Source organism: Chenopodium album, chromosome 12 (assembly GCF_948465745.1).
Source record: "Chenopodium album chromosome 12, dcCheAlbu1.1, whole genome shotgun sequence".
Classification (NCBI taxonomy): Eukaryota; Viridiplantae; Streptophyta; class Magnoliopsida; order Caryophyllales; family Amaranthaceae; genus Chenopodium; species Chenopodium album.
Genome location: NC_137845.1, coordinates 39,326,148 through 39,336,985, shown reverse-complemented (window position 1 = coordinate 39,336,985; position 10,838 = coordinate 39,326,148). Strand labels below are relative to the sequence as shown.

At 33.8% G+C, this 10,838-nt stretch overlaps 1 protein-coding gene and 1 pseudogene across 1 annotated transcript; both read left to right on the top strand.

The window, feature by feature from the left end:
• Positions 1 to 4,200: 4,200 nt before the first annotated feature.
• LOC145571159 (uncharacterized) lies at positions 4,201 to 6,543 on the top strand. Its single transcript, XM_081630236.1, has 3 exons — positions 4,201 to 4,860; positions 5,468 to 5,915; positions 6,215 to 6,543. Exons 1-3 carry the CDS (start codon positions 4,201 to 4,203, stop codon positions 6,541 to 6,543), a joined length of 1,437 nt encoding a protein of 478 aa, XP_081486362.1.
• Positions 6,544 to 6,555: 12 nt separating this feature from the next.
• Positions 6,556 to 7,674, top strand: LOC145571158 (secreted RxLR effector protein 161 pseudogene; annotated as a pseudogene).
• Positions 7,675 to 10,838: the final 3,164 nt, after the last annotated feature.

Here is a 10,838-nt window from a genome sequence, read left to right as displayed (position 1 = left end):
AACGTCCAAACCAGTTTATTTTGGTCCATAATCTGGGTTCAATGATTGTATAGCTGGATGGGTCTTGAAAAGATATTTTCAACAATAAATTATAAGCCTAAATCCGAGTTATAACGAGAAAGTTATGGCCAAAATACTAAACTGGACCTAAGTCCACCTCACCTACGACCCAATGATCATGTGGAGGGTCCATTAATATTAATTATATTCCTAAAAAAATTAGGATTAATTAGAAGCTTTTATATTTCTACAAGATCTTAATTATCCTTTTTGAAAAGATAACATTAAGGAATTTGAAATTGAATAAAACATCTCTTTTTGAAACTCCTAATTCTTTTCGAATTGAAAGACGTTCAAAGACAGTCAGATATTATTTTCATGCCTCAAAATTTTATCCAAACCTTAGATGGTTGGATATCTCTTGAAAATATATTTCCAATGATATATTATAATATTAATTCCGAGCTATAATGAAAAAGATATGAAAGAAATATGAAACTTTATCCAAAACTGACACCCTTTCACTTTTTCGTCCATATTGTTTATTCTACAAAAGATTGTAATCTTATTATAATTGGGTTAGAAAGTAGACTTCAAGAGCTTTCCAACGACATATTATTTGTCTTATTCCAATTTATGGATCAAAAGATATGATAAAAACAAAAATCGCAAAAACTACTGTCAACTATTCCGATTCGAATTCGGATTCTTTTCTATTCCTTCGACCCTCTTTTTTCCCTATAAATAGAGGTCATTTCACCCCTTTATCAATCATGAACAAGCTTTATCAACCACAATCATCATCTCTTGTCCCTCTCTAAGCTATAAGTTTATTCTTCTCTCTCTCTCAGCCTTTCTACACCTTTTTACAAAATACATCATTCCTCATTCACGAGACTTAGATACACCTAACCAAGCTCGAAGTTGCCTTAGACCTCGACGTGAAACGTTGATAGTTCTGAGGGTTTGGTCCCAAATCTAATTTCAACTCATATTATCATCATAATTTTATTGTTGGATTTAATATTTTTATTAAAGTTACTAACATGTGTATTATTTTGATAGAAAGAGGTACGAGGCTTCAAAGTAAGTAATTTAATTACTTAATTATTCTTTTGATATTGGAATCATGCTTAGATTATTTTATTAATTCCTGGCAATATGTTAGGATGCTTTTATTGCTTTCTAGTATCATGTTTAGGGAGCTAACTAATATTTCTAATATCATATATGTTCCTAGTGTCATGTTAGGAATAAAGCTTTGATCTTTATTGTTTAGTGACATGGTAGGATTTGTTATTAATCTTGTTAGTATCATGCCTAGGATCTTGCTAACGTTATTATGCTTTGAGATTGTTATGATGATGATTTGTTGTGTTAATATTATTATGTTGCTTGATATTATTGTTATTGCTTGATCACGCCCTCTCTTGCAGGTTTAAAGGGAATTCGTACTTGAAATCATGCTTAATAAGATAATTAATAATTTAATTTAGGCTAATATGATTTTAATTCAACTGATCGCTAATAATAGATTTGTTTGTGCATTAATATTCAACCAACATAGATTAAACATGTTTAGGGTTAATATATTGATTGTATGTTAATATATTGACATGAATATGAGAAGAACAAAGTAGAGGCCTATTTAGGGTAGGTTCAATCTCTTTTAGGTTAGATTTGTACCATCATCCCCGAATATCCAGTCATGGTTATGGACCACTATGGAGTTAGCGATCTCTGTGATCGTGAATGGTTTACAAGTTCTTAAAACTTGTTGGCGACTCTTTTGCTCTAGCTTCCTTCCCTTTGGACGCCATCATGCTTAAGTGCATGATCACAGTGGGGCTCAAGTTTAGGATGCTTTAAATATTCCCTACACTAATACAATTATTTCTTGAAAATACAAGTTTTTTATAATAAATATCAATCCGCATTTTGCACATGACAATTATTCTAATAAGTTCAATTTATTACATTTATAACGTAAATATATGAAATAATACGGAGTACTAATTATGGGTTGTTATGAAATATTTGTGGATGTCTATATAGTCATGTACTCTGCAGAACATTCTAGATCTAGGGTTTATTATTCTCAAAACAAACTCTAGCATTGTATTTGTATATATATCTCCTACTCTTGGAATAAACACATTTCTCATATTTCTCCCTATTTCACAACACGTTATCAGCACCAGCCCTAACCGATTAAGCATATGAAATCAGCCATAATCGACTAAGGAGACGAAAAGGAGTTAACAGCAACTTCATGAGTATCCTTATCAGATTGTTATCCTTATCATACGGGTAACCCTATATTATGTTCATCTTAATTTTATTGATTTTGTCAGATTGTTATTGTCCTACTTTAATTAAATTCATTATAGGGTGTTAGACATGTTTAATTTGATCGATTAATTTGTTTGGTGATAATTTTTTTGCATTGAAACGAAGTAAAAAGTTTATGAATATGGAATATGATGGGCTATTCGATTTCTTTCGGCTATTTTGTCTTATCTAAAATACTTATAGTTTTGGGGATTGAAATCAGTTTGGCAGTATCAATCTCTCCTACAATATGAAGATGATCATAGTTCAATTATGCTAATTTATTACAGATAAAAACGCTAAGCCGTTGAGTTTTTATTTTTGGGATTTAGTTAATTTCCTGAGAAATAGTTGTACAGAAGGAGTTAATCTAATCCTTCTTGAATTAAACGCTAGAGCTTGATTGTTAGATATGTGTAATAGGATTTAATATACAAATACTTTGATGCAATCATAAAGCTAAGATTTTTTTCTTCTCTTCCGTAACTGGTTTAGTGCCAACTAGCTCATATTGAATGAAAGTTAGGAATTCGATCTTAAAGCTATGTGTTAATGTGCATTGTTACGTCCCTTTGATGTTGAGTGGGTTGAGGGAAGTTCCTCCTCAAATTTTGTTGCTGTTAATAAATTCGAAATTTACATAATATATTTATAAATGCCCTTTATTATGCATGTATATTATGATGTGTTGCCTAGCAATGTGGGTGAGTTTATTTAGAAATTAAGACTAACTCGTAAATTAATTAGCTTAACTCATCTTGGTAAGTGTATTGGGTATACTAACCTCCATGAGAGTTTATATATCTATGACAAACTTAGCAAATTACAGGTACGTTGCTTTCTGCTTATATGTTTTGTGTTCATTGTTAAATCATGTTTGATTATGGATTATATTATTTTGCGTTTTGATTAGAGAAGATTTGTTTGCTTTGAATGTTACAATGTGCTATATGTTTTCCTTGATCTAGAGGCCTAAGAAACTGTTTGGTCAAGCATTGAGAATGTGCTAAGCTTAGTTTGTGAGTATTCTTATGAGTTTAAATCTAAAAGGAAATTTAGAATTATTATTGATATTAATTCTTGTTAACTTAATGTTTTTTTATTGAAATAAAAATATGTGCCTTTGCGAGAGGTATATCATTAATTTTTCTAGTTAAGGGTCTAGACAGGATCATTATATCTCTATACTTGATAGCTCAGTTTGGCCGAAGACAAGTAAGAATGTCGTACAAAGTCTATTTTATATGTAATTCATATGGGGTAAGAATGAGAAGTTTGAACCTCTATCTCTTGAATGTTTATAAATATTATGTACTATGAACTTTTGTTATGTGAGGGTAGCAAGTATATTCAGTTGTTTATACGTATAATATGTTATTATCCCACGAAACTAATTGTCATTCCATATATTTATAATAGGAGTCATGTTTATATCCATGTGACATATACATGTCTCTAATGTGGATGTTTCCAACTATAAATATTTAATTATTTCTCTTAAGTGTTTCACATAAGGCATATGACTTATGAAATTGTAGGTGATGTTGGATTATATGCTACAAAATTTTATAAATGACCTTGATAATATCTCAAGTATGGTTTTTCCACTAACATATGACACTTTAATTATTGAGGATATATTTTAGGAAATTATATGATAATATTTAGTTGCTATATTTTGTGCCTAAAATATAATTTTTTGATATTTTCTAATTTTATCAGATTAGGGAAACCTTGTATTATATATTGACTATGGTCGTATCAATAAAATTCAAGTGATTGAGTTTATTCAATTTATCATATTCTCTCTATATTTTAGCATGGTATCAAGAGCAGGTTAAATTTCTTGTTTTTTTACAAACTCATACAATGACCGTAGATGATGAAACATCTCTTTTATCACCCCCTATCGATCGTGGCCATGATGTTTTTTGCATCCAGGGGGGGAAGTATTCGGTTTCTGGTGTTAATGCAATTACAGGATTGTTTGGTAATGTTAATGTTCCAAACAATCGTTTGAATGGAAAATTTGATGTTACTTCTTGGATTATTGACACAGGGGCAACCCACCATGTAACCGGAGACAAATCTTGGTTGTTCGATACGCAGAGTTTTGAGTGTCCCGTTGGTCTTCCCAATGGTGACACCGTATTGGCTTCTTTAATTGGTATTGTCCGTTTGTCGGCCAAGCTCATCCTAACCGAGGTTGTAATCCCTCTTTATGTTCCTAATTTGAGTTGTAATTTGCTTTCTTTGTCACAAATTACTGATGGGCTTAATTGTATTGTCCAATTTAATCCTTATATGTGTGTTGTACAGGATCAAACGAAGGAGTTGATTGGAACGAGAGCTAGGAGAGACGGACTATACTATTTTAGCAATTCAGATTCGGTGAATCATGTTGATGTGGGCGACGCAATGTCGACTTTGGAGTTGTGGCATCGTCGAATGGGTCATCCCTTCGAAAAAGTGGTTAAGTTACTTCCTCATGTCAGTGACAATAAACATAATCTTTCTAAAGGGTATGAGGTATGTATGCGTGCTAAACATCTTAGAGATAAATTTCCTTTGAGTGATGGTAGAGCTTTTAGAATATTTGAAAAAATACATTATTATTTGTGGGGTCCCTATCGACATGTCTCTTCATGTGGAGCTCGTTATTTTTTTACTATTATTGATGATTATTCTCGAGCTATTTGGATTTACTTGTTGGTTGATAAAACTGAGGTTTTTCGATTGTTTTTAGCATTTGTTGCAATGGTTGATAGGCAATTTTCTCAAACCATTAAGGTGGTGCAAAGTGATAATGGCACTGAATTTAATTGCTTGCATGATTATTTTAGTGCTACTGGTATTATTTTTCAAACCTCTTGTGTGGGGACTCCACAACAAAATGAGAGGGTTGAGAGAAAACACAAACACATTCTTAAAGTCGGGAGAGCTTTGAGATTTCAAGCCAATTTGCCTATTTATTTTTGGGGGGAATGTGTTCTCGCCGCTGCTCACCTAATTAATCGTACACCCACTCCCTTGTTACAAAATAAAACTCCATTTGACATTTTGTTCAATAAACCTCCCTTATTTGATGCACTTCGTACTTTTGGATGTTTGTGCTTTGCTGATAATCAAAAAACAGATGGGGACAAATTTACAAGTCGAAGTAAAAAATGTATTTTTGTGGGATATCCCTTTGGGAAGAAAGGATGGAGATTGTATGACCTTGAGTCCAAAGTTTTTTTTTGTGTCACGTGATGTGAAATTTGTTGAGGAAGTGTTTCCTTTTGGTAGTCCGGATGTTGTGAATACAGAGCCCACGATTTTTTATCAAAACAGTGATGTTCATGAGGATTTCATGGAGTATGAGGTGTTTGATGATAATGAGGTAGTTATTGGAGACGAGAGTATTTTAGAGATCAATGAACAAGCTGCTATGAGTGTCGACAACATCATCCAACACACGCAGCAGCCCGAGACAGACCACGCCGCAACCTACCCACAGCAGCAGGGGCCATCCCGCAGGCAGGCCGCGGAGGCTACTGTCCAGCAACCTGTCTCCCCGCAGGCAGATGCCGAGGTCGCGGGTCGTAAAGCCGCGGGCGCGGGGTCGGCTTCCCAGCAGCAGCCGAACTTTCTGCCTCCCCCGATGGATTTCCATCGGGCGATGGCTCGAGTGACCACCAATCGAGTGTCGAACCCTTGGGCAGGGGGTTTCGTGAAAAGATTCCATCGGTCAAGCTCCGTGACTATGTGACTCATTCCGTTTTTGCTAATAGTCCGTCTTCGTCCTCTCTGTTATCCAACACTCCTTCAGATACGCCTTATCCTTTGGCACACTATATAAATTGTGACATGTTTTCTGTGAATTATCGCAAATTTCTTGCAGCTGTTGTTCTGGGAAAGGATCCAAAATACTTTAGAGAAGCCATGAAATCTAAAGGTTTGCGACAATCTATGAAAGAGGAAATAAGGGCATTGGAAGATAATGGGACTTGGACATTAGAGCATCTTCCTCTCAGCAAGAAAGCTCTAGGCAGTCAATGGGTGTACAAGACAAAATTTTTGTCTAATGGTGATATTGAATGTCTCAAGTCTCATTTGGTTGTCTTTGGTAATCATCAACAAGAAGGCATTAATTATGGTGAGACCTTTGCTCTAGTCGCAAAAATGATTATTGTTCGCGCTTTCCTTGCTATAGCAATTTCTAAAAACTAGGAGCTTCAGCAGATGGATGTCCATAATGATTTTCTTCATGGTGATCTAGAAGAGGAGGTGGACATGAAATTACCTCCAGGTTTTGAGAGCTCGGATCCGAGTTTGGTGTGCCGTTTGAGAAAGTCTTTGTATGGGTTGAAACAGGCTCCAAGGTGTTGGTTTGCAAAACTCACTACGGCTTTGAAAGGGTACGGTTTTATTCAATTTTACTCTGATTATTCTCTTTTCACATACACTAAAGGCAATGTTCAGATTAATGTCTTAGTTTATGTTGATGATCTTATTATTTCTGGGAATGATTCCGCTGCATTAACTGTGTTCAAAGCTTATCTTGGTGATTGTTTCAAGATGAAGGACCTTGGTCCTTTGAAATATTTTTTGGGCATTGAAGTTGCTCGTAGTAAAACAGGTTTGTTTTTGTGTCAACAAAAATACACCTTGGATATTATTTCTGAAGCAGGGTTATTAGGTGCGAAACCAAGTGGTTTTCCGATTGAGCAAAACCACAAACTTAGCCTTGCTAGTGGTGAGTTCCTTGTGAACTCTGAGTCTTATCGTAGACTGGTAGGGCGGTTGATTTATCTCTTGGTGACTAGACCAGATTTGGCATATTCGGTTCATATTCTTTCGCAGTTTATGCACGAACCTCGAATTGAGCACTGGGAAGCAGCTCTTAGGGTGGTTCGTTATTTAAAGGGTACCTCGGGACATAATATTTTGTTGAGTGCAGATAGTGACCTGACTTTGCAGGGTTGGTGTGATTCAGATTGGGCAGCGTGTCCTCTTACTCGTCGTTCGTTGACAGGTTGGCTTGTGTTTCTTGGTCAATCTCCTATTTCTTGGAAGACCAAGAAACAACCCACAGTTTCCACGTCTTCTTCTGAGGCTGAGTATCGTTCCATGGCTTCAATCACACATGAGTTGAAGTGGTTGAAGGCCTTACTTTTGAGTTTAGGTATCCAACACCCTAAGGCGATCAAGTTGTTCTGTGATAGTCAATCTGCTTTACATATAGCCAGAAATCCAGTTTTTCATGAACGTACGAAGCACATTGATATTGATTGTCATATTGTTCGTGATGCAATTACAGAGGGATTGATTGCTCCATCTCTTGTTTCCACTAAGGAATAATTAGCAGATTTTTCACTAAGGTGCTTGGGAAGTCTCAGTTTGACCATATTCTTTCCAAGTTGGGCATTTATGATCCCCATGCTTCAACTTGAAGGGGGTCTTGAGGATATATTTTAGGAAATTATATGATAATATTTAGTTGTTATAATTTGTGCCAAGAATATAATCTTTTGATATCTTTTGATATTTCCTAATTCTATCAGATTAGGGAAACCTTGTATTATATATTGACTATGGCCATATCAATGAAATTCAAGTGATTGAGTTTATTCAATTTATCATATTCTCTCTATATTTTAGCACTAATTTTATGTGCTCATCATCATGTGGTTGCTCTTGTTTAGCTATGTTTTTGGCTAGTATAGTTGAGTATATCAAATAAGGTATGTTTAGATTATAACTTGAACTAATTAAGTCTCATTTTATTGTTATTACCTTCTCGTTCTAAAATGTGTAGATTGTCTAATTAATTTATTTGAATTAAGTTAAGTTTAATTTAAATTGAAGGTTTCACATTTGTAAATATTTGTTTAGTAAGGGATAATTGTTTAGTAGACACGATAATACATGAAGCTAGATTATGAGAATGATGTGTAAATTGAACATAGAGTTTCCGAACATATGAACCTGAAGTTCCTTAAATTTATAATGGGTTAGAAATCTTCTAGAACAATCTAGAAATGTCTAATAGTTTTGAAAGTATGTTGACTAGATTATTCTCCGTTCACAAAACTAATATGTTCCTATATATGTCATGCGAGAGTTATTAGCTCATTCTCGAAAATGAATGAGAAATCTCATGATTATTGAAGAATTAACAAGTATATTTGCATGTTTTTTTTTTATATATAATTCATGAAAAAGTTCATAAGAGTATCCATTTGAGCAAAGAATAGTGTTATGAGTTTAAGAAATTAAGTTCAAGAAATTAAATATTCTACTTTGAGAAAATTACTTGAAAAATGTATTATGCCCATAGTTTATGGAATTTTCAACATAAATATTAATATAATTTAATATAATTGGGCAAGAGGAACGAGTAAGAGTTTTATAAGAATATTTTTCTTTGCTTGATAAATGACATTACCAAAAGAATTTATGGTTTAAAAGTGTAAGGGATTTCAAGGTTGTTGGATAACTTGGATTAATTTCATATCCGCATATGCAAGGATTAGGGGGAGATATTATTTATTTCGTTATTATATGTAATCCTTTCCCATGAATTGTATGATACATTGATGGTCAATAATACATTAGCTTTAATATCAATGTCAATAATTTATTTGATAAAAGCGACCACATATGGTTAGAGTTGTTTTTCTGGGCTTATGTACTGTATATGGTAGCAATGGAATAAGGTGGTGTGGTATAAATGCCTGAGAACCCCTGAAGCTGTGGTAAGAGACCTGAGATTTGAGGTTTTCCAGAGAATTAGTTCTGTTATTCTTGCTAAAACAAGCAGGAAAAACATTAACTGGTTTAGGGATCTGCTATGTAAGTAGCTGTTGGCCAGTTTGGCTGTTGTATGGTCTTTTAGGGTCTTTTTGTTCTGCCTAGTTGCAGATTGTATTTTGATTCTGTTTTGGTAGTAATATAATTCTTTTTGCCTTTTTCAAAAAAAAAAAAAAAGGCGACCACATAATATTACATATTTACAATGACACCATCCTGAAGATGGATATACATAAATGAAAGTCATTCATCATATACTAGTGCAGACACCCAAATGTGTCTCCCCAAAACCAAACCCAGTGATGAGTACTTTTCACATCATTTGATTATCGAACAGGGTGAAAGTGTGAAAAGTCTAGTGATGTGGATGTTTTTATTAAAATATTTCTCTTTCTGTTTTCAAAAACATTTCTTCTCTTACTCTATTTATGAAAAACAGACAGTCCAATTTGTTTTGGTCCATGATAAGGGTCCAATAATAGTGTAGTTGGATTGGGCTCGAAAAGAGGTTTCCAACGATATATTATAAGCCCAATTTCGATGAATAATGAGGAAGTTATGAATTATATTAAATTGGGCTCGAAATGATTTTTATATGCGGCCCAATAATCTAGAGGAGAGCCTATTGATTATTATTCCTAAAGTTATTAGGATTGATTTTAATCTTCTAGAATATTTAGAAGGTTCCTTTTAATTCTAATGGAATTAAGATTAATAATTATATTTTAAAGAGTTTTATTTGAAATAAAATAAGTGTTTTATGATAAACCTGATTTTAATTTGATAAACGCGGAATTTGCTACTTAATCATATTAAGAAGAGGATTCTGTACAAAATCGCGTTTTATCTTTTAATTAGCGCCAAATGACAAAGTCTGTCGCCTGGCGCTAACATATGTCGTCTGGCGCTAAGCTTGTCGCCTGGCGACAGATGCCAGTTTTATTCTGTATAGAACTTGAAGTATTTTCTATCGTTTTTGAACTATTTTTCTATAAATAGGGGTCGTATCTCCCCGTTTTTATTTCATCAATTCACAACAATCATCTCTCTCTAAAAAATCTAGAAGCTTTCCTTCTCTCTCTATTCTTTTTCTAAACCTTCCCTTTTACAAAATTCCACATACATTAGCTCTAGACACACCTAGCCAAGTTCGAAGTTGCCTTCGCCCTAGACATGAAAGGTTGACAATTTCTGAGGGTTTGGTCCCTAATTTCTATTTCAATTATTTAATTTAATTGTTTTGTTTAATATTTTCCTTGAAGTTACTAACGTGTGTATTTTGTTATTAGAAAGAGATATGAGACATCCAAGTAAGTAATTAAATTGTTTTATTGCTCTTTTGATATAGAAATCATGCTTAGATTATTTTGTTAATTCCTAATATCATGTTTAGGGTTAACTAATATTTCTGATATGTTTATGATGCTTCCTATTTCTTTCTTTATATCATGTTAGTAGCATGCTAAGGTTAAAGCTTTGATCTTTAATGTTTAGTGACATGCTAGGGTTCTGACGTGGGGAAAACTATGTCGTTGAACTAATCCTCCCTACGGTCAAACAAATTTATAATCACTCAACTACCTAAATACAAGTATAGAGGTAAGTCAAGGGTCGAACCACTAGGAACGGTTATGTTCAAGTATTTCTAATTAACGCCTAAGCTAGGTCGAAGTCTAAAGTGAAAGGTAACATTATTCTACTTCCTAAATCAA

Excerpts from the sequence above, each read along its gene's own strand:
- LOC145571159 (XM_081630236.1), top strand. The coding sequence starts at position 4,201 with ATGACCGTAGATGATGAAACATCTCTTTTATCACCCCCTATCGATCGT. Across the intron at positions 4,861-5,467 it reads ATCTTTCTAAAGGGTATGAG|ATGGGGACAAATTTACAAGT; the intron begins GTATGTATGCGT and ends ATCAAAAAACAG. Across the intron at positions 5,916-6,214 it reads AGATGCCGAGGTCGCGGGTC|CTGTTGTTCTGGGAAAGGAT; the intron begins GTAAAGCCGCGG and ends AATTTCTTGCAG.